This window comes from Spermophilus citellus (genome assembly GCF_964194105.1).
Source record: "Spermophilus citellus genome assembly, chromosome: 3".
Lineage (NCBI taxonomy): Eukaryota > Metazoa > Chordata > Mammalia > Rodentia > Sciuridae > Spermophilus > Spermophilus citellus.
Window position 1 is genome coordinate 75,258,798 of NC_138184.1, and position 24,134 is coordinate 75,282,931.

General features: G+C 38.1%; 1 protein-coding gene across 5 annotated transcripts in view; it reads right to left on the reverse strand.

Annotated features, from left to right (window-relative positions):
- Positions 1–24,134, reverse strand: part of SPECC1L (sperm antigen with calponin homology and coiled-coil domains 1 like) — a 146,100-nt gene that overhangs the window by 103,575 nt on the left and 18,391 nt on the right. For all 5 annotated transcript variants that reach the window (XM_081287184.1, XM_081287186.1, XM_081287185.1 and 2 more), the window contains one exon: positions 3,422–3,611. In XM_081287184.1, coding sequence (XP_081143310.1) covers positions 3,422–3,574 — 153 coding nt within the window. In that variant the 5' untranslated portion in view covers positions 3,575–3,611. The remainder of the gene's footprint in view (positions 1–3,421; positions 3,612–24,134) is intronic.

The window sequence follows — 24,134 nt, forward strand, 5'->3', positions numbered from 1 at the left end:
CCCTGAAAGGTACAGAGGTTTGGAGACTACCTCAACATGGAAAAGAATCCTCTTTACTGGCTATGACAAAGAATTAAACCAGATGTCACCGCTCCTGAAAAGAGTGAGTACAACCTGCCCAAAACTCAACGTGAACAGCAGCAGTACTTCATTTTATACTTACAAAAGCCTTAATCATTAGTGAGGTCTTCTGGATCAAGTGTCCTTTCTCTTCTCAACTAGTTCTAGCTTCAAACAACATTTGAAATAAAACAAGTGGAAAAATGCATATTGTAAGAAAGAGATTGTGAGAATATTGAGCAGTGACAGATACATAAGTTTGGGTGTCTACACATGAATAGATGAGTGTGTGTACAAGGTGTCTAAATAATTAAAAGCTAAACACTGGTTAATCATCAATATTCCATCATAGTTATAGGAATTCATGCTGTGAGTGGCAGCATGTGCCAAGAAAAGATGAAATAAGAAAACTCAGAAAAATAAAATAACACTCAAATATGAAAAGTCTCAAAGTACCCTGTCCTTTTTTTGTAGTGCTAGGTAATCAATCCTGGGACTTCAAACATGCTCAATTAGCACTTTAGAACTGATCTACACCCACAGGCCCTCAAAGCCCATGAATGTTTTCAATTTTTCTGTTCATTTTCATAATTTTCTTCTTTCCTTCTGTCTCTTCTTACTTCAATTTCTAATCAATGACTTCCCCCACCCTCTTTTTAAGATGAAAATAATTGCTCCAATCCCTGGCAAAGTGTTTCGAAATAATTTTACTTCTCACCTGACCTTTCCCACTAACTACACCACACACACACACACACACACACACACACATACACACATACCCCTACTTACACAAACCTGCCAAAGTAGCAGAGCCAAAGGTATGAACAGCAGGCATGTACTGGCAAGAGCAGGTATACATTCTGCTTTATAATGGAAACATACTCACTGTTTAAGACCAAACTACCAGCAACTCCAGATCCACACCTCAGAAGAGATACCATGCCTGCTCAGTGCACAGTCCATAGTAAATCTTCAAAGACACTGCTTGCCACAGATGAAGAGGCCACAGAAGGAAGGCAGCAATGCACATTCAATGCCAACATTTCAACCTGTTCTTCCAGTCACATAAATAACAGGTCACTCAGTCACACAGGTACTCACTCCACTTTGAAGATAGTCCCAGTAACTGAGTAACTAGTTACATCAGAAATGCCACATATCTTACAAAAAAGAGTGGTGGCACTGCTACCAAGGAAATATTTCTGGATGTTGATTCAGCTAACAGAAATAGGGCAAAGGTCTATTCCTGGAACCATCCTTCAGGCCATATGATAACTACCAGCAATTCATCAGGACTACAGCAAGAAGAAAATCTGGGGGCTTCTTTAAACCTATAGAATTAGTCTAGGTTCATTTGCAACAATCTTTCTTTTTTTTCTTTTTAAGGCAGCAAAATACAATAGACACTAGTATGGCAGTATGTATAAACGAGGATGTGTAACCAATGTGAATCTGCAATCTGTATATGTGGTAAAAATGGGAGTTCATAACCCACTTGAATCAAATGTATGAAATATGATATGTCAAGAGCATTGTAATGTTTTGAACAACCAATTAAAAAAAAAAAAAACAGGCTGGGGATAAGCTCACAGATAGCATGTTCCCAGTACAAAAAAAAAAAAAAAAGAAAAGAAAAAGAAATTTTTTTCACCTTTATTCTATTTATTTATTTTTATGTGGTGCTGAGTATCGAACCCAGGGCCCTCACACTTGCTAGACAAGTGTTCTCCCACTGAACTACAGTCTCAGCCCAGTTGCAACAATCTTGGAACAGAAAAACCAGCATTTCCTGCTAGATCTTTCAACACATATAAGGAAGTTCCTCATGAGCTATTCCTCTGAGGTGCTTCTTAAAATAATTAATCCATAATCTATCCAGTCTCTGACCAAACAAAAGACTTTTAAATGGATCATGTTTCTGGTCATGCTTGGTTTTTTTCCCTATCAGACTAGCAGAAACCCCCTTCTGGCTTTCTGCATACAGGCAAAATTTCTACCCCAAACTCAACAACACTAAAATTTAAAAATGAACAACAGAACAAATTAATTTTTGAGATAGCTAGAATACTGTGGATTTCTGTGCAATAATGTCAAAGACTGGACCAGCAAGTAAGTGTCACGGAGCAAGCTTATCCCTTGGATGGCCCAAATAACATCGACACTAAGAACACCCCATGAGAAAACTCCTCAATTCTGGACTAGAGAAAAGTTCCTAGATCTAACCAATAAAAATGCTACTGCCTGGGATGTGTAGCGCAGTGGTAGAGTGCTTGCCTAATATGCACAAGGCCCTGGGTTCAATCCCTAGCACCACAAGGGGTGAGGGGGAGCTCTACTAAGCACTGCCTTGTGCCAAGCTCTGGGCCATCCACATTCATACATCCCTCATTTAATGATGACCACAGTCCTATGAAACAGGTACTAAGCCCAGGTCTATTTTTCCCAACACCCATGGTCTAATTACTATGCTATACGAAAAAAAAGAAAAATTATTCTGGTCAAAGGAAACTAATTATGCTCTTACTAAATTAAAATCCCCAATTTTAACTAGGGTTAATACTAGATCAGATGGAAATACCAGAGAAAAAGAACATTTTATGCTGTGTAAAGGGGCTAAGAACTCCTGTCTAGGGGTCACGGGAATGCTATAACTAGTCATGCTTTAAGATTTGGTTTACACATTCTATTCACAAAACCTTCCCAGGCAAGAAACAATATCTTCCTACTTGAAATTATTACTATTTCCCTAGGACATATGACATTTTCCACTCATTTCAGTTATTCATATTTGTACCTTACCTCCATCCTTTACTTCACAAGCTCCCTGAAGGCTGACTTTACTCCCAACTCACACGAGCACAACACCCTGCACAAGGCACCCTCAATTATTATTTATTTTTTAGTTGTCAATGGACATACATTTATTTATTTGTTTGTTTGTTTATTTATTTTTAGTTGTAGTTGGGCCCAATACCTTTATTTATTTATTTTTATGTGGTGCTGAGGATCAAACCCAGGGCCTAGCACATGCTAGGCAAGCACTCTAATGCTGAGCCACAACCCCAGCCATATTTTATTTATTTATATGTGATGCTGAGAATCGAACCCAATGCCTAGCACAAGCTAGGCAAGTGCTCTACCACTGAGCCACAACCCCAGCCCTGACCCTCAATTATTTGTTTCACACTATTATTTAGATCATTCATAAAACCAAAACACCAATTAAGGCCAGCTACTATAAGCTCTCTTCAAAGGCTGTGTGTTCTGAGTGCCAGGAAAGGACAACTCCTAAATAACATGCATTTAATAAATCCAAGGTAATATTAAAATATATCCCTCCTAAAATCCATGAGAATACCTTTGAGAGTGATGCTGCTGTTCCAGATTTTACAAGTTTGCCTCCTGTAGATGCTGAAGAGCTGTTTTCAGACTTAATTTTTTCTACTGTTTGTGTTTTACTTGTTCCAGACGGTTTAGGCACTGAGCCAACACTCCTGCTTGCTTTCTTCATTCTGGGATGCCTCTCCGTGATGCATTTACAATCAAATCTGCAGAAAGAAATGGCATAATGGCATTACACTGAGAAAACTAGAAGAGAGCTCTTTAAGTTTTTGTTTTTAAAGAAATTTACCACGTGATAAGTAAGATTGTAAATGTTGAAAAATTCTTAGATTTGCTTATCAGAATGAGTCCTATTTTCAAGGCTTCCTCTGTGAATATTACTTTTTGTTGCTGTTGTTGTTTTGGTATTGGGGATTGAACGCAGGGTACTTTACCACTGAGCTACATCCCTGGCCCTTTTCTATTTTTTAATTTTGAGTTAGGGTTTCACTAAGTTGCTAAGGCTGGCCTTGAACTTGGAATTGTCCTGCATCTGCCTTACAAGTAATTGGAATTATAGGCATGCACCACCATGCCTGGCTTGACTACTACTAATTTTAAATTATTTAGTGGATTCTAGTTCATTCAGTAAAAAGAATATCCTATTATATGCAGTGCTGACGTACAAATTGTCTTCAGCATTTAACAAAGCAGTAATCATCGTTTTTAAATTTTTTTTTAGTTTATGAACCTTTATTTTATTCATTTATTTATATGAATTGCTGAGATTGGAACCCAATGTCTTACCCATATGAGGCAAGCGCTCTACCACTTAGACATAATCCCAGCCTAGCAATAATCATCTTGGCATTTGGGAATTAGCTATTCTGTGGGAGTGATCATACTTTTCAAATTATCTAGCAAAATTCTAATTTCAGATATTTGCTGTGATATTCCCATATCAGCCAGCAGAATATCCCAGAAATCCCAACATTCAGAATCTAAATACATTCGCCAGCATACCTTTTTTTATTAAGAGGCAGCACAGAAATTCTTTACCAAAGCATTAGCCTCAATTATTGGTTCAGGAAATAAGGCCATTTTACTTATCTGTATGGCATATGATAACAATTCTTCCACGTAAGTGGTATATAAATGATCACAGCTAAGAGGACTTGGAATAACACAGGGAGCACACAAAACTAAAGCCAAATTTAAGTCCTTAAATACACATTTGTTAACTGAGCTAGAAGAACAGTCTGTATAATAACATCACATTATGAAAAATACCTTGCCTGGATCATTTTAGACAGGGTAATATAATTAACAAAATGAAAGACTATTTTGAACATGAGGTGATTTCATGTACCATGATGACTCTAAGAAACCATATTGAGCACAAAAAGAGGTTGGTCTGTTTTATGAACACTCAAACAGAGCAGCATTTTGGAAAAGAAAAGGCTCATTTCAATAGCCTTACTGAATGTTTTACCTATACTGTGCTCCAATGCCCTAGGTTTACCTGGCTTGACATGACACAACACAACTGGGACGGTGGCCAGAACGGAAAGACAGGGTCAAGGAGCCTCTGTTCAACCCTTGACATAAGGCTTTGGAGCAAAAAGAATGTACCAAAACACAGCAAAACCTCAGAGACTCTTCTTTAGCTCTTCCCCAACTGCCTAGGCAAGCACTCTACCACTGAGCCACAACCCCAGCCTCACAACTTATCCACTCTTTGATATTTTTTTAAATATTTTTTTAGTTGTAGTTGGATATAATACCTTTATTTTATTTATTTATTTTTATGTGGTGCTGAGGATTGAACCCAGCGCCTCACACATGCTAGGCGAACACTCTACTGCTGAGCCACAACCCCAGCCCAACGTATCCACTTTTAACCAACTCTTTTGCTCTCTCTCTCCTTTCCCATTTGAATAATACGCCCAGAGTAAGGGCAGTCTACATCTATGTCCTACATGTTCCCAGACCATACTAAAAATTAATGGCTAAAATAGATTCAAGGAGTTTCCCACAAGAGGTATAATGTAGTTATATTGATCCCTGCCAACCAACAATTTGTGTTTTTCTTACCCATAAAATAAAATTACATAGACTGGATCTACTCACTAACTCAAGATACTGTAGAAAAGTCAAATCAAGTGGGGTTTTGGCTCAGTGGTAGCGCGCTTGCCTAGCATGCATGATGCACTGGGTTCGATTCTCACCACCACATAAAAATAAATAAAAAATAAAGGTCCATTGACAACTAAAAAATACTTAAAAACAGAAAGTCAAATCAAGTTCTAAAAACTTTTCCTTCAACTACCCACTCTTAAGCTTCTCCTACATCTTTCTTTGCCTTATATATGGTTCTTAGAAATTTCCTTCTTTCCTCCAAATTCAATGCTGCATTCCTTTCTACTACACCTGTCAGATTCTCTACCATTCTGTGACTACTCTTTCAGCCCTGTAAAACTAACATTTTCTAGACCAACATTATCTAACAGAACTCACTTCGATAATGATAATATTTTAAGTATCTAACTGTACTAACAGGGTAGCCACTAGGGGACACTTAATGGCAACTAAGCATTCTAAAAAGTGGCTAGTGTAACTGAGGGACTGAATTTTAAATTTTTCTTAATTTAAATTTAAAGTTGCATGCAGCTGGTGGCTACTACATTGAACAATACAACAGAGTGCCTTTCCTGCTGCTGTCACTGTCCCAAAATTAAAACTTAACTACCACTTCACACTCACCAGAATGGCTGTCCCAAAATTAAAACTTAACTACCACTTCACACTCACCAGAATGGCTATAATCAAAAAGATAAACACTAACAAATTTTAGAAAGTACATACAATAACTAGAATCCCTATACACTGCTGGTGGGAATGAGAATGGCATTTCGGCTTTGGAAAACAGTATGGCATTTCGTCAAATGGCAGCTACCATATGACCTCAACAACTCTACTCCTAAATGTACACCATGAAAAATGAAAATATTTGTCCACTCAAAAACTTATGCACACACACTAAAAAACACTTATGCACAAATGGTCATAGGGACATTATTTATCATAGCTCCAAAATGGAAACGACCCAAACAGTCTCCCCTGAATTCTCCCAAATAAACTACAATAGAACTCCTTGTTAACATTTAAATTATTTTTTAATAATTGGCATATATTTGTTACTTAATTAGACACATATATTTACATGCTTTCTGCATACTAAATAACTTTGCTTTAATTCCAAGTGTCCATCAACTTATAAATAAGCAAAACAAAGTATATCCACCCAATGGCCACAAACAAAATGTAATGAATCCATCTAATTCCCATTCCATGCCAATAGAATATTATTGGGCAATAAAAAGGAATGAAGTACAAATACATGTTACAACACAGATAAATCTTGAAAACATACTAGACAAAAGCCAGATGTAAGGGATCACATATTTTATAATTCAATTTATATCAATTATTTAGAATAGGCAAACACATACAATTAAAAGTAGATTAACAACTGCCAGGGGTTAGGTGTAGGGAAACAGAAACTGACTGCTAATGAATATAAGATTTCTTTTGGGGGATGACACAAAGTCCTAAAATTAGATTGTGGCAATACTTATATAACTCTGTGAATAAACTAAAAAACACTAAAATTTTACACTTTAAACAAGTAAACTGTTGACAAATGAATTATATATTAATAAAGCTGTAATTAAGAAGAAAACTAATAAATAACACTGAACAAGGATTTCTGGAAAACAAATCCCAACACTATGAAACACTCTATGAGGAGGACTATGGTTTTGCAAGATCTTAGATGAAACAAAAAGCACAGTAGAAAAGTCAAAGATAGGCATTCAAGCTCTCGTTCGCCTGCTTCTCGCAGCCAAACCGCTATGACTCAGCACTAACGATCCTGCCGAAACAACTGGTCAGCCCTTCTGATCCTACGGAAGTAAATGTCAACCGAGCCTGCATAGGCAGTGGCCACAGGATTGAAACAGAGCTTGGGAGAGACAGTCAGGACCCACCCGTTGCATTGGTGACCCGGCAAAGGGAACGAACTGTCACCATTTGCATGACGTCACCAAAACGCGTCGGAAAAGATAAATTCATTGAAACCAGCGGCAACAGGTGTGTAATCCCCTAGCCTTCCCTCTCCACACATCGGGGAAACCTTAAGGTCCCCTCCCCCCTCCCAGCTCTCCCATGAGCTCGATAGCCAGACTAAGGGAATCAGGAGTGGCGTGGGACTCGCAGCACGGTACTCCGGGCTACCGCTCCCACCAGTGCTGACAACTGAGGTCCCTTGCACCAGCTACCAGGGGCGTGGCTACCGGAGAGCAAGCAAATTCGCTGGGGGTTCTCAGCCCCAAGCTCTACAAACTTAGAGTCCGAGAGAATGGCAAACAGGGAGAGTGTACCCAGGCGGTCATGAAAACAGAGCTCCCAGCAGCAGACCTGGCGTGTAGCCAATATTGTGGTGAGCGTCACCAGTGAGTGGGGCCTGGCTTGAGGAAAAGAGGGGAAGTGTCTAGACACAAGAAAAGGCCCTAGGCACCCAGGATTGGAGACCCGCCCAGTCTGGGAGGAAGAGCTGCTGCACAGTGATTGGTTCCCGCCTATTGAGAGGAGAAGCTTGGCCCAGTGGGCACAGCTCCACCTACTGGAAGAGAAGTTAATCAAACTCTAAGACAGCATTTATTAATTTTTTTTTAATTTGGGTTTTTTTTCATTTTCATTTTTTTGTTGTTGTTTTGTAAATATTTTTTAATTCTTTTTAATTTTTAATTTTTTATTATTTTATTTTATTTTTTAATTTTAATTTTCATTTTTTATTATTATTTGTCTTTTCATTTCTTTTCAATTCTCTTATTCCCCCTTCCTTGAATTCTATCTGCTTACTCTCATTCTCTTTAGTGACTTCTTCCCTTCCCTTCTAATACCTTTTCTCCCAAGCATCAAATAAATTTATAGGAGTAAACAGGAACTCAGCAGTCAAACAGAACAAGAAGTAACATGAGCAGCATGAAAAAGCAAGGAAGAAAAGGAGTACAAACAATGCAGGACAGCCTAAATATTCAGGAGGACCTAGAGCCATCAGAAAAATGGTCATATAGGAACTCAAGGAATACCTTATACAGATGGAATGGAACCTTAAAGAGGATATGAGACAGCAAATTCAAACAGTGAAAGAATATATTGAAAATGAATTACATAAACAGATAAAAGAAGAAGTTAAGCATCCTTATCAGGAGATAGAGATTATTAAAAAATCAAACAATAATTCTAGAAATGAAAGAAACTATAAACCAAATTAAAAACTCAAATGAGAGTATCACTAACAGAGTGGAGCAAGTGGAAGCCAGAACGTCAGATAATGAAAACAAAATATTTCATCTTGAAAAGAGTCTAGCCAACTCAGAAAGCCTGGTTAAAAATCACGAGAAAAACATCCAAGAGATATGGGATAACATAAAAAAACCAAATTTAAGAGTCATCGGGATAGAGGAAGGCACAGAGATTCAAACCAAGGGAATGAGTAACCTGCTGCATAAAATAACAACAGAAAACTTTCCAGAAATAAAAAAGAAAACGAATGTACAAATTGTAGATGCATACAGGACACCAAGCACACAATATCACAGTAGACCAACGCCAAGACACACTGTTATGAAGATATCCAATATACACAACAAAGAGAAAATATTAAAAGCTACAAGAGAAAGGAGGCAAATTACATTCAGGGGTAAACCAATAAGGTTAACAACGGATTTTTTATCACAGACACTGAAAGCGAGAAGATCCTGGAACAACGTATTTCAAAAACTGAAAGACAATGGATGCCAACCAAGAATTCTGTATCCAGCAAAATTAAGCTTCAGGTATGACAACGAAATAAAACTCTTTCAGGATAAACAAAAGCTAAAAGAATTTGCAGCCAGAAAACCAGCATTGCAAAGCGTCTTGAGCAAAACACTACGCGAGGAAGAAATGCAAAACAATAACCAAAACCATCAGCGGGAAGTGCCTCGGTAAAGACAGAGGACGGGGGGAAAGCTAATCATGGAGAAACAAACTAAATTAGAAAAAAAAAGATAAATAATCAAACATGGCAGGAAGTACAAACCATATATCAATAGTAACTCTAAACGTTAATGGCTTAAACTCTCCAATAAAGCGACATAGGCTGGTAACATGGATTAAAAAAACAAATCCAACAATATGCTGCCTCCAGGAGACACATCTGATTGGAAAAGACATACACAGGCTCAAGGTGAAAGGTTGGGAAAAAATATACCACGCACACGGTCCTCGTAAGCAAGCAGGGGTGGCCATCCTCATATCGAATAAAAACGACTTCAACACTAAGTTAACCAAAAGGAATAAGGAAGGACATTATATACTGTTAAAAGGAACCATTCACCAACAAGACGTAACAATTATCAATATTTATGCACCAAATAATGGTGCTGCGACATTCATAAAACAAATTCTCCTCAAGTTCAAGAATTAAATAGACCACAACACAATAATTATGGGTGACTTCAACACACCTCTCTCACCATTGGACAGATCCTCCAAACAAAACTTGAATAAAGAAACTATAGAACTCAATATCACAATCAATAACCTAGACTTAACTGACATATATAGAATATATCAACCATCATCAAGTGGATATACTTTTTTTCTCAGCAGCACATGGATCCTTCTCAAAAATAGGCCATGTATTATGCCATAGGGCAACCCTCAGTAAATATAAAGGGTGGAAATAATACCATGCATTTTATCTGACCATAATGGAATGAAACTGGAAATCAATGATAAAAGAAAAAGGAAAATCCTACATCACATGGAAAATGAACAATAGGTTACTGAATGATCAATGGGTTACAGAAGACATAAAGGAGGAAATCAAAAAATTCTTAGAGATAAATGAAAATACAGACACAACGTATCGGAATCTATGGGACACAATGAAAGCAGTTTTAAGAGGGAAATTCATCGTCTGGAGGTCATTCCTCAATAAAAGGAAAAACCAACAAATAAATGAGCTCACACTTCATCTCAAAGCCCTAGAAAAGGAAGAGCAAAACAACAGCAAATGTAGCAGAAGGCAAGAAATAATTAAAATCAGAGCGGAAATCAACGAAATAGAAACAAAAGAAACTATTGAAAAAATTGACAAAACTAAAAGTTGGTTCTTTGAAAAAATAAATAAGATCGACAGACCCTTAGCCATGCTAACGAAGAGAAGAAGAGAGAGAACTCAAATTACTAACATACGGGATGAAAAAGGCAATATCACAACAGATGCTACAGAAATACAGAAGACAATTAGAAATTATTTTGAAAACCTATATTCCAATAAAATAGAAGATAGTGAAGACATCGATAAATTCCTTAAGTCATATGATTTGCCCAGACTGAGTCAGGAGGATACACACAATTTGAACAGACCAATATCAATGGATGAAACAGAAGAAGCAATCAAAAGACTAACAAGAAAAGCCCAGGACCGGATGGGTATACAGCAGAGTTTTACAAAACCTTTAAAGAAGAATTAATACCAATACTTTTCAAGTTATTTCAGGAAATAGAAAAAGAGGGAGCTCTTCCAAATTCATTCTATGAGGCCAACATCACCCTGATTCCGAAACCAGACAAAGACACCTCAAAGAAAGAAAACTACAGACCAATATCTCTGATGAACCTAGATAAAAAATCCTCAATAAAATTCTGGCGAATCGGATACAAAGGCACATCAAAAAAAACTGTACACCATGATCAAGTGGGATTCATCCCTGGGATGCAAGGATGGTTCAATATACGGAAATCAATAAATGTTATTCACCACATCAATAGACTCAAAGATAAGAACCATATGATCATCTCGATAGACGCAGAAAAAGCATTCGACAAAGTACAGCATCCCTTTATGTTCAAAACATTAGAAAAACTAGGGATAACAGGAACTTACCTCGACATTGTAAAAGCTATCTATGCTAAGCCTCAGGCTAGCATCATTCTGAATGGAGAAAAATTGAAGGCATTCCCTCTAAAATCTGGAACAAGACAGGGATGCCCTCTATCACCACTTCTATTCAATATAGTTCTCGAAACACTGGCCAGAGCAATTAGACAGACGAAAGAAATTAAAGGCATAAAAATAGGAAAAGAAGAACTTAAATTATCACTATTTGTGGATGACATGATTCTATACCTAGAAGACCCAAAAGGGTCTACAAAAAAACTATTAGAACTAATAAATGAATTCAGCAAAGTGGCAGGATATAAAATCAACACGCATAAATCAAAGGCATTTCTGTATATCAGCGACAAAACTTCTGAAACGGAAATGAGGAAAAACACTCCATTCACAATATCTTCAAAAAAAATAAAATACGTGGGAATCAACCTAACAAAAGAGGTGAAAGACTTATACAATGAAAACTACAGAATCCTAAAGAGAGAAGTAGAAGAAGATCTTAGAAGATGGAAAAATATACCCTGTTCATGGATAGGCAGAACTAACATCATCAAAATGGCGATATTACCAAAAGTTCTCTATAGGTTTAATGCAATGCCAATCAAAATCCCAACGGCATTTCTTGTAGAAATAGATAAAGCAATCATGAAATTCATATGGAAAAATAAAAGACCCAGAATAGCAAAAGCAATTCTAAGCAGGAAGTGTGAATCAGGCAGTATAGCGATACCAGATTTCAAACTATATTACAGAGCAATAGTAACAAAAACAGCATGGTACTGGTACCAAAACAGGCAGGTGGACCAATGGTACAGAATAGAGGACACAGAAACCAATCCACAAAGTTACAACTATCTTATATTTGATAAAGGGGCTAAAAGCATGCAATGGAGGAAGGATAACATCTTCAACAAATGGTGTTGGGAAAACTGGAAATCCATATGCAACAAAATGAACCTGAATCCCCTCCTCTCGCCATGCACAAAAGTTAACTCAAAATGGATCAAGGAGCTTGATATCAAATCAGAGACTCTGCGTCTGATAGAAGAAAAAGCTGGCTCCGATCTACATATTGTGGGGTCGGGCTCCAAATTCCTCAATAGGACACCCATAGCTCAAGAGTTAATAACAAGAATCAACAAATGGGACTTACTTAAACTGAAAAGTTTTTTCTCAGCAAGAGAAACAATAAGAGAGGTAAATAGGGAGCCTACATCATGGGGACAAATTTTTACTCCTCACACTTCAGATAGAGCCCTAATTTCCAGAGTATACAAAGAACTCAAAAAATTAGACAATAAGATAACAAATAACCCAATCAACAAATGGGCCAAGGACCTGAACAGACACTTCTCAGAGGAGGACATACAATCAATCAACAAGTACATGAAAAAATGCTCACCATCGCTAGCAGTCAGAGAAATGCAAATCAAAACCACCCTAAGATACCATCTCACTCCAGTAAGATTGGCAGCCATTCTGAAGTCAAACAACAACAAGTGCTGGTGAGGATGTGGGGAAAAGGGTACTCTTGTACACTGCTGGTGGGACTGCAAATTGGTGCGGCCAATTTGGAAAGCAGTATGGAGATTCCTGGGAAAGCTGGGAATGGAACCACCATTTGACCCAGCTATTGCCCTTCTTGGACTATTCCCTGAAGACCTTAAAAGAGCGTACTACAGGGATACTGCCACATCGATGTTCATAGCAGCACAATTCACAATAGCTAGACTGTGGAACCAACCCAGATGCCCTTCAATAGATGAATGGATAAAAAAAAATGTGGCATTTATACACCATGGACTATTACGCAGCACTAAAAAATGACAAAATCATGGAATTTGCAGGGAAATGGATGGTACTAGAGCAGATTATGCTTAGTGAAGCTAGCCAATCCCTAAAAAACAAATACCAAATGTCTTCTTTGATATAATGAGAGCAACTAAGAACAGAGCAGGGAGGAAGATCAGGAAGAAAAGATTAACATTAAACAGAGACATGAGGTGGGAGGGAAAGGGAGAGAAAAGGGAAACTGCATGGAAATGAAGGGAGACCCTCACTGCTATGCAAAATTACATATAAGAGGTTGTGAGGGGAATGGGAAAATAAACAAGGAGAGAAATGAATTACAGTAGATGAGGTAGAGAGAGAAGATGGGAGGGGAGAGGAGGGGGGATAGTAGAGGATAGGAAAGGTAGCAGAATACAACAGTCACTAATATGGCATTATGTAAAAATGTGGATGTGTAACCGACGTGATTCTGCAATCTGCATTTGGGGTAAAAATTGGGAGTTCATAACCCACTTGAATCTAATGTATGAAATATGATATGTCAAGAGCTTTGTAATGTTGTGAACAACCAATAAAAAAAATAAAATAAAATAATAAAAAAGAAAAAAAAAAAAGAAAAGTCAAAGATACTGAGATGTAGACTATTCTAGGAGGCTGACAGCTTGAGGTATTTTAGACCAGTGGTATTCACCTGCATCTGACTCAAAATCCCCTTTCTTTAATAACTATATAATGTCAGGTGGTGCATGCCAGCAACTATAATCCCAGCAACTTGGGAGAATCACAAGTTCAAGGCCAGTCTCAGTAACTCAATGAGACCTTGTCTCAAAATAAAAAGGATTGGGGGTATAGCTTAGTGCCAAAGCACCTCTACGTTCATTCCCTAGTATCATGATCAATCAATCAAGCAATAAAAAAATCATGTAAAACACACCTTTACTATCCTGACAAAATTCAGAGACAACCTATTAAATACATATTTTTAAATATATCTATAGAACAAAGAAGCTAAAAATAAAATTCATAACAAAAATAATTTGTGTGTGTGTGTGTGTGTGTGTGTGTATACCAGGAATTTAACCTAGAGATGCTGAACCACTGAACAACCATCCTAGCCCACTCTTTATTCTTTTTATTTTGAGACAGGGTCTTGCTAAGCTGCTTAGGGTCTCACTAAATTGCTGAGTCTGGCTTTGAACTTGCGATCCTCTTCCCTCATCCTCCCAAATCATATGAATTTCAATATGTAGATTTTCAGAGAAGGCTATATACTAAGAATAAAAGAGTCAGAAATCTATAGCTCTAAACTGAATCATTGTGAATTTGGCAGCTATAAATAATCTTGATTTGGGCATGTGGTAGTAGTAACTCAGATACCACACTATCATCATGAATGCCATCAATATTTTTCTAAAAAGATGACCCACTCTAATGTGATAATTGTTATGTCAATTAGACTAAGCCAAAGAATGCCCAGCCATTTGGTCAAACACTATTCTGGGTATGTCTGTGAATGTATCATTGGATGAAATTAATACTTTAATGGGTTGATGGGATAAAACAAATTAACCTCCCTAATGTGGGGGTTAGAGGACCCAATCAACCGAAGACCAGCATAGCACCGAAAGGCTGAATAAGGTTCTGTCAGCTTTCAGATTAAAACTTATACCATTAGGTCCCCTGGTTCTTAGGTCTGGGAACCCAAACTAGAACACCACCATCAATTCTCCTAGGTCTCTAGTTTGTCAACTGCAGATCTTGGGACTTTCTTTATTCTCTGTCATGACATGAGCCAATTCCTTAAAATAAATATCAAATATATATATATTTGAAAAGGGTGTTGCAAGACCCTTACCTAGAGCCCTCTGGGTATATGAGAGATTTCAGAGTGGAAACAAAGGACCAGAACAGTTCACAGTACTTCTAGTGCCTAAACACTGAAAACAGGAGTATGGTAAAAGTTACTATTCTCTACCACGCGGCCTGCGCAGTGGTTTCATTAATGAGGTTCTAGGCATTAAGTTAGTTAGAAGAGATCAAAATAAACACATAAGCCAGTACCTTATTTTATATTGCTAGGTCCGAGACGGCTCGCCTCCCTGGTTCCCGCCTCTAGCCGCCCAGCAGGGCAGCGAGGATTACTCTGGGCTAGCAGGAGAGAGAGAGAGCGAACACGCCGGGGAGTAGCCTTTTATTTGGGGGACAAGAAATTCAGGGGAGAATTCCATCCAATGAAGGTTGAGGGGGGGCTGCACTCCAAGGTCAGGGTCAGTGATTGGGTCTCCGGGGTCAGTGGTCAGGCACACCCCCACACGGATGGGCTCTCTCATCAGGAAAGGGTCGGGATAACTCCGACACAGCCAGAGCGCCTCAGGCCCTTAACGGGAGTCACCCAATCACGTGTCAGAATGGCTCCCCACACTATTCCCCTTCCCCAACCTTCCTGAAGGATGCCGTCAACCACCATCAACCACCTCCAGTTTATAGCCAAATCACAGTCTGAAAGGAATAAAAAGCAGTTTTCCTCACAAAAACACTGTGAATCCTGTTTCCATGTCCTAGGAATAATCTCACTCTATGATAATCCATCAAATATGTCACATGTAATTGTCAAATAATTTTTAAAAAAATCTTAAAAACAGATGCAGTGTTCTCAAAATTAGAGAGAAAGCCATAGGCTTTCTAGGGCCATCCTCAAGCCTCTTCCAAGCAGAGGATAGCAGATACCATGTCCTGTGCAGTACCTAGTACAGGTTACTGAATCCTCACAATAGCCCATTCTTGTGGGAATGTATAAATGAAGAAATTAAGCATCAGGTAAGAAGCTCTCCTAGGTCAATTATTCAGAAGTGACAGTAGACTAAATCCAAATCCCAGTCCCTCTCTGCTGCTTCATAAGGCCTCAATTGTACCCATACAAGAGCACTTCCTTAGGAATATGCAACCTTTGATCTCAATGACTATTAGACAAGATATAAAAAAAACTCTAACAACACTAAAACTATACTGCTCAATCTGCTTCATCTAGATTTATCCACTTACTCTATGGGTTAGTACTGGATTCATTTTGGGGAAAGAGAATTGAAACTTGAGCCTCATGCCTGTTAAACACTACTCTTTCACTGATTTACAGCCCAGCCCATTACTGATATTCTTTTTTAAAAAATATCTTTATTTTTTATTTATTTATTTTTTGTTGTTGTAGTTGGACACAACACCTCCATTCCATTCATTTATTTTTATGTGGTGCTAAGGATCGAACCCAGTGCCTCACGCACACAAGGAAAGCGCTCTACCACTGAGCTACAACCCCAGCAGAATTACTGGTATTCTTAACCAAAATTTTTCAATTAGAAATACTGATTGCCATTTGTTTTGTTTTGTTTAATTTGGATACTCAAGACTGAAACCAATTTTGAGACAGATCTCACTAAGATCTAACTAAGTTAGGGTCTTGCTAAGGCTGGCTTTGAACTTGCGTCTTCCTGTCTGAGCCTCCCTAGCCATTGGGATCACAGGCATATGCCACTGTGCCTGGCCTATTACCATATTATTTAATATAAAATCTTTCTTTTATAGAGCAAACAATTTATTGTCAGGTCTAAACCAGTATGTATGAAGTTATAGCTATAAATGTAAATTTCTTAGCTAAAACCATATTAATTTATGGATACTACTTTTTTATTTACAATAGCATGTTAGGCAAGGGTGGAGACACAAACTGCTTGCAATATAGAAATAAACCCTGCATTTTAGAAGGCTGCAGTCTGGGTGGCCAAACACTCACCAGGATGTCTTAGTGCTCACCAGCAACTCAGGACAGGATTTACAGCTCCGGGAGCCCTGCCTAACCCTAATGACACATCTGAAGCCACACAGGAAGTTCCAGAGTTTCCTTTCCATCTACCAAGAGATATTATGATTAAAACCTACCTGGGAAACAAAACAGGGCCTTCTCTTGCCTTCACATATGTTAGTAAAATACATCTTAAAAATCAAACCACAAGGCTGGGGTTGTAGCTCAGTGGTGAAGCACTTGCCTAGCATGTGTGAGGCACTGAGGTTCGATCCTCAGCACCACATAAAATAAATAAATAAATACAATAAAAGTATTGTGTCCATCTATAACTAAAAAAAGTTTTAAAAAAAAAACAAAACACAGGGCTGGGGATGTGGCTCAAGCGGTAGCACGCTCACCTGGCACGCGTGCGGCCCGGGTTCGATCCTCAGCACCACATACAAACAAAGATGTTGTGTCCGCCGAGAACTAAAATAAAATAAATATTTTTTAAAAAAATTCTCTCTCTCTCTCTTAAAAAAAAAAAAACACAGACTTCTTATATATAAAAATGTCTTATAGGATACCCACATGCAATGTCAGTGACAAAAAAAATAAGTTAAAAGCATCTACTGTTAGAGAAACCTTACTAGTAAAAAAAATTAGAAGTCATTACTAATATTCAACACTTATTTTGTGCTAAGGTAAATCCAACCCAATTCTTTTCTTTTTTTAAATTTTTTTTTAGTTGTAGTTGGACACAACACCTTCATTTTATTTATTTTTATGTGGTGCTGAGGATTAAACCCAGTGCCTCGCACATGTTAGGCAAGCACTTTACCACTGAGCCACAATCCTAGCCCCCCAACCCAATTCTTATTTATTTTTTGTAATTTTTGCAACACTAAGCTTAAACTCACGGGTGCTCTACCAACAGCTATATCCCCAGTCCTTTTTATTGTTTGAGACAGGGTCTTGCTGCCTCAGCCTCCCAGGTTGCTGGAATTATAGTGAATGTGCCACTGCACCCAGTCCCAAACATCAATTCTATGGGAACTAGTCAGAAAGAAAATAAACATATGGGCATTTAAAGTTGACTAGTTCTAGATAGCTGCCTCTCAGTACTCATGGGGGATTGGTCGAGGGCCCTACTGTGAACAACAACATCTATAGATGCTCAAATCCCTTACCTATAAAGAAGTAGTACTGCTTGGCAGGCTGAGGGAGGAGGATGCAAGTTTGAGGACAGTCTCAGCAACTTAGCGAGGTCCTAAGCAACTTAGTGAGACCTTGTCTTAAAACAAAAAATAAAAAGGGCTGGGAATGTAGATCAGGGATAAAGTGCCTCTGGGTTCAATCCCCACTACACACACACATTCTCCCCTGTATTTTAAATCATGTCTAGATTATTTACAATACCAAATCCAGTGTAAATGCTATGTAAATAGTTATTATACTATATTGTTTAGAAACCAATGACAAGAAAAAAACCAGTACATGTTCAGAACAGATACAATTTTTGAAGGAGGGGAATATTTTCAATCTGAGATTATAGAACCCACAGATACCAAGTGTGGGGAGTGCCTCCTTTAAGGAGCTTACGGTCTAGAAGAAAAAAATCGAACATGTAAATAAACTGAACAGGTCCTCATCTTTTATAATTCTATTAATGCCCCCCCAAAAAAAAGACAAGGTAAATATATAGAGAGGGTATAATGTCCAGAGAAAGATCTAGTCCCTAGTTCTGCCTTTGGAGGAATAGGGATATAAATACACATCAAGTGTGTGAGAAAGCATGGGTTCAACTAAAGAACTCTAAAGACTTGGATATGGCTAGAATACAGATACATCAAAACAAAGGACCAATGGACAAGGGCCTAGAGGGCCATTCAGATCCTGGACTTTATCTAACACAGGACAGTGAGCCACAAAGAGATTAAAGGTAGGGTGGTCAGATCTGTAGTTCCTAAAGATTAACCTGGGGTTGCTATGGCAGATAAATTGAAGGGGCATAGAATGGAAAATGGCAAGGTAAAAGGAAATGAGAATAAGTGCCTCCTTTCCCATAACATTCCTTTTCTGCCTCACTACACTCAAAAGTACCATTCTTGCTTCACAGTTCTCCCAGCATCTAAAGACTGTCATGGTGCTTCCCTAAGTGGGACCTTCTCCCTATTCACTATTACAAATTCCATAGCCACTCTTCCTGGCTCCCTGCACCATGGGTGTCTATCAGCAACACAGCAGGCAGGCACTTTGGAGCAGGGCACAGGTACTAGACAGATCTGGTCTGGGAAACTCAAAGTATAGCTTGACTATTAGTTCCCTCAATCCAGACACTGGGGTCTCTTAGTCTTAAAAAAAACAAACAAACACACACACACAAAAAAAGTCTACTTTTCAAGACACTATCAGAGGTTCACACTGAGTTCATAGTAACCTAATACTTTGAAGTCTCTGTCCAAAAAACTGTTGCTAAGCTGCTTTCATTTTTCCCCCTAACTTTTTATTATGAAACTTTTAAAACACATAGAAATGTTAGGGAAAAAAAAAACTGCACAGCAGGGCTGTGGTTGTGGCTCAGTGGTAGAGAGTGCTTGCCTAGCATGCATGAGGACCTGGGCTCAATCCTCAGCACCACACTAAAAAATAAATAAATAAAGATATTATATCCACCTAAACCTAAAAAATAAACATCAAAAAAAAAAAAAAAAAAAAAACTTTGGGGACTGGAGTTGTGGCTCAGCGGTGGAACGCTTGCCTAGCATGTGCTTAAGCCCTGGGTTCAATCCTCAGCACCACACTAAAAAATAAATAAATAAAAATAAATGTATTGTGTTCAACAACAACTAAAAAAATAAGTATTAAAAAAACTTTTAAAAAATGCACAGCAAACAACATTCCACTTTTCTTTTTATAGATGTGCAATTTGTATTCTGAAAAAACTGATGCCTTTATCTGTTAATATTTCATATGGTCAGATTCGGCTCAAAGTTCCAAACTTTGGGAGACTTTCATACTTACTTGAAATCTATAAGCCTCCCTCCCAACAAGTGCTGACTTCAAACTACTCAGTATCCTCTTCTAAAATAAAAAGGAAGTAGAAGATTCTACTTCTGTATCTATACCCCAGGGCAAGTTACTTAACCTTTCTGAAATCTCAGTTTCCTTATACATAAAATGGGGGCTGGTAACACTACATACCTTACAAGGATGCTGAGAGGATTAAATGGAATAATGAACCTATTAGTGGGGTGGCAGCCCACAGTAAAGACAAGATAAATGTGAGTTATCATAATTTATAGAACACAGTGCATGCCCCGAGTATGACTAATGCCTTATTAAAATAAAAACAGCAACTCAAAAGACACTTTGTCAGAGAAACCCTTTACAAGGAATGACTAAAAGATTATTTTACTTGCTGCTTTCATTAAATTACATACCATGGCACATAGATGTCAACAAACACTAGTTTCTAGTTCTTTCCCACTGAAAATTACATATCAAGAAATACCAAAAATAGGGGCTGGGGATGTGGCTCAAGCGGTAGCGCGCTCGCCTGGCATGTGTGTGGCCCGGGTTCGATCCTCAGCACCACATACAAACAAAGATGTTGTGTCCGCCGAAAACTAGAAATAAATATTAAAAATTCTCTCTCTCTCTCTCTCTCTCCTTCTCTCTCTAAAAAAAAAAAGAAAGAAAGAAAGAAATACCAAAAATATATGGTAGGGAGTTCACAAGAATGATAACCAAGAGACCCAGGTCTGGAACCATCTAACCTTGAGCAAATCACCCTGACTCTAAGAGTCTTGTTTATAAAATGAGGAGGATGAACTGAAAATTAACCTACCTACCTTCCTTTCTTTCTTTTTTTTTTTTTTTTTTTTTTTTTGTTCGTTGTTGTTGTTGTTGTTGTACTGGGGATTTAACCCAGGGGCACTATACCACTAGCCTAAATCCCAAACTCTTTTTATTTTTTATTTGAGACCAGTCTCACTGAGCTGTTTAGGGTCATGCTAAATTGCTGAGGCTGGCCTCCAGAGCCTTTGGAACTACAGGCATGCACCACTGGGTCTGGCAGATTAGTATCTTTCTTTCAGAATCCCAAAAATTCTATTTCATGATTTGTACCTTCAGAACCAGGGACCAAAACCTTTCAAAGGAAGAAATTGCTTATTAGTTGTGGCTTTTTTATGCCTATCAATATTTTAGTGGACACTAAAAATATACAAAGGTTTTTGACCTAAGCAATCTAAGTACATTTATCTCTTATTTCACAAATTCTATATCTAAAATATAGGGATATCATTAAAATTGTAAATCAAGAACAGATTCCAAACTGGGCCTGGTGGTGGGAATCACAGGGGAGAGCAGGGTATGTGCCTATAATCCCAGCTCATGGAGAAACCGAAGCAGGAGGACTGCGAGTTCAAGGCCAGCCTGTGTAACTTAGATTCTGTCTCAAAATAAAAAATAAAATGGGCTAGGTATGTAGCTCAGTGGCAAAGTACACCTAAATTCAATTCCCAGTACAACACACACAAAAATAAATAAATAAATAAACAAATAAATAAATAAATAAAATCCTTATTATTTATTAAATAAATAAATAAGGCAGGGGAGAGAGAAAGAACAGATTTAAACACAAAGGAAAATAAATTAGTCAAGGGGAAACTGTAACTCCTGAAAGGAAGTACAGGGGAGAGTAACACAATGTTAAAGAAATCAAAACCAACACCAGTCTGATAAAATCACGTGTCCCACCAAAAAAAAAATTTTTTAAAGAAACCCAGTAAAAATGTTTTAATTAAGAAAATCATTATGCAATGGACTGATCCTAAATTGAATTCTTCAATATACACAGGTTTTTAATCTTTCTTATCATGAATTATAGCTCACATTCAGAAAGTGCATTTAAGGTACACATTTTAAAGGTAGACTTTGAATGTGATTCCAATTAGAAGTCAAGGACTAACACTCAGAGGAAAATCTGACCCTTGTCATGTCAAAAAACTACACATGTACAAGTAGGCATGTATTCAAGGTGCCTGAAACAGACAGGAATAAGAAAAGCAAAGATAAGATTACTTCAGGCATGTGGTTCTCTGCTTAGTCTGAATCCATAGGCAAAGTCCAATACTCAAAAAACTTCAATGTTTATTAAAATACATAATTTAAAAATATGGATTTTTCTTATTTTTTAAATTTTTATATTTATTTATTCTAATTTGTTACATATGGCAGCAGAATGCATTTCAAGTCACAGTACACATATAGAGCACAATTTTTTATATCTCTGGTTGTACACAAAGTAGAGTGATTTTTCTTGTTTTTTAAAGACAGCTTTTATTATATATCTCAATGACTCAGAAGGCTGAGGTAAGAGGATTCCAAGTTCAAGGCCAGCATCAGCAACTTAGTGAGACCTTCAGTAAATTAGTAAGACCCTGTCTCAAAATAAATAAAGAGCTGGGCACAGCGGCACACACCTGTAATCTTAGCAGCTCAGGAGGCTGAGACAGGAGAATCCTGAGTTCAAAGCCAGCCTTAGCAATGGCAAGGCACTAAGCAACTCAGTGAGACCCTGTCTCTAAATAGAATATAAAATAGGGCTGGGGATGTGGCTCAGTGGTTGAGTGCCCCTGAGTTCAATCCCCAGTACAAAAGAAATAATAAAAATAAATAAATAAACAAACTTGCTTCCTGAAAATTAAAAATAAATAAATAAAAAGGACTAAGGATGTAGCTCAATGGTAAAACCCCTGGGTTCAATCCCCAGTACCAGAAAATAAAAATAAAAAACTGGGGTATGATTATTATCAACTTAACATTTAATGCATTTAATATCGTTCTTGAAAATTATGACCTAGGGGCTGGGGCTGGGGCTCACGTGTGAGGCGCGCTGGATTCGATCCTCAGCACCACATAAAACTAAATAAATAAAATAAAGATATTGTGTTCAACTACAACTAAATATATAGATAGATAGATAGATAGATTATAAAAAAAAGAAAATTATGACCAAGTGAGAAAAGATGACCTTCATTTTACATCTACCTCTCCTCTGCTTTCACCTCTAGCCTAGAAAATGAAGAAACTTTTCTACTGTCCTTTCCCTACACCAGGGGTGCACTCCCCTTTAAAAGCCTCAGGGCCATAAAAGAAAGAAAAGGCAACAGCTCTCCCACTTCTTACCCTTCCCCTCACAGGTCCTCCCTTTCTGCCTGGCCAAACAGTGAGGGGGGAGTGGAGGTGAATCCCCTGGGGAAAGGCTGTGCTCATCACCATTCCCGTGGTCTTTTTAGTCAGCAGCAAGGAGGTGATGGTGAATTGGACCAAAGCTGCCCCAACGAGGGACAGCATCCAAGTCAGGGACAGCATCCAAGTCAGACTGCAACGGAGTGACAGAAAAACTGAGTAGGTAAGAAAGGACAAAGAACACTTCAAAAATTGGGCTTTGTAGCCAATGTGGTGGCACATGCCTGTAATCCCAGTGGCTCAGGAGGCTAAGACAGGAGGATAGTGAGTTCAAAGCCAGCCTCAGCAATGGTGAGGTGCTTAGCAACTCAGAACCTGTCTCTAAATAAAACACAAAATAGGGCTGGGGATATGGCTCAGTGGTCAAGTGCCCTCGAGTTCAATCCCCAGTACCCCCCCCAAAAAAAAATTGGGCTTTGTGAAACAGTGAGTCAGCCAGTAATGAGGAGAAGGCCAAGACACTACTGATGTTGCTGTTGTGGTAAATACATGGGCAAGCTGCCTGAAGAACCAGCTGCCAATGAAAAAGGTCCTTGCTGCACAAATGCTATCACCATGGTCATGGTCACTAGGAGCTGGAAAGGAGGAAGACACCATGTTTAGAGTAAAGAAACCATATTACCTAAAGTCTAAGCTCTTTCCACTAAGCTACAACTACCAATAGATAAGTTGCTAGAAAAAAAAATGAGTTAATTATCAGAAATATCAACTCAAAATGGCATGGTGATGCATGCCTGTAATCTCAGCTGATCTGGAGGTTGAGGAAGAAGGGACTCAAATTCGAGGCCAGTCTCAGCAACTTAAGACTGTCTCAAAATAAAATAAAAAAGGCTGAGAGATGCAGCTTAGTGGTAGAGCACTTGCCTAGCTGTGTAAGGCCCTAGGCTCACTTCCGAATACTCAAAGAGAAGA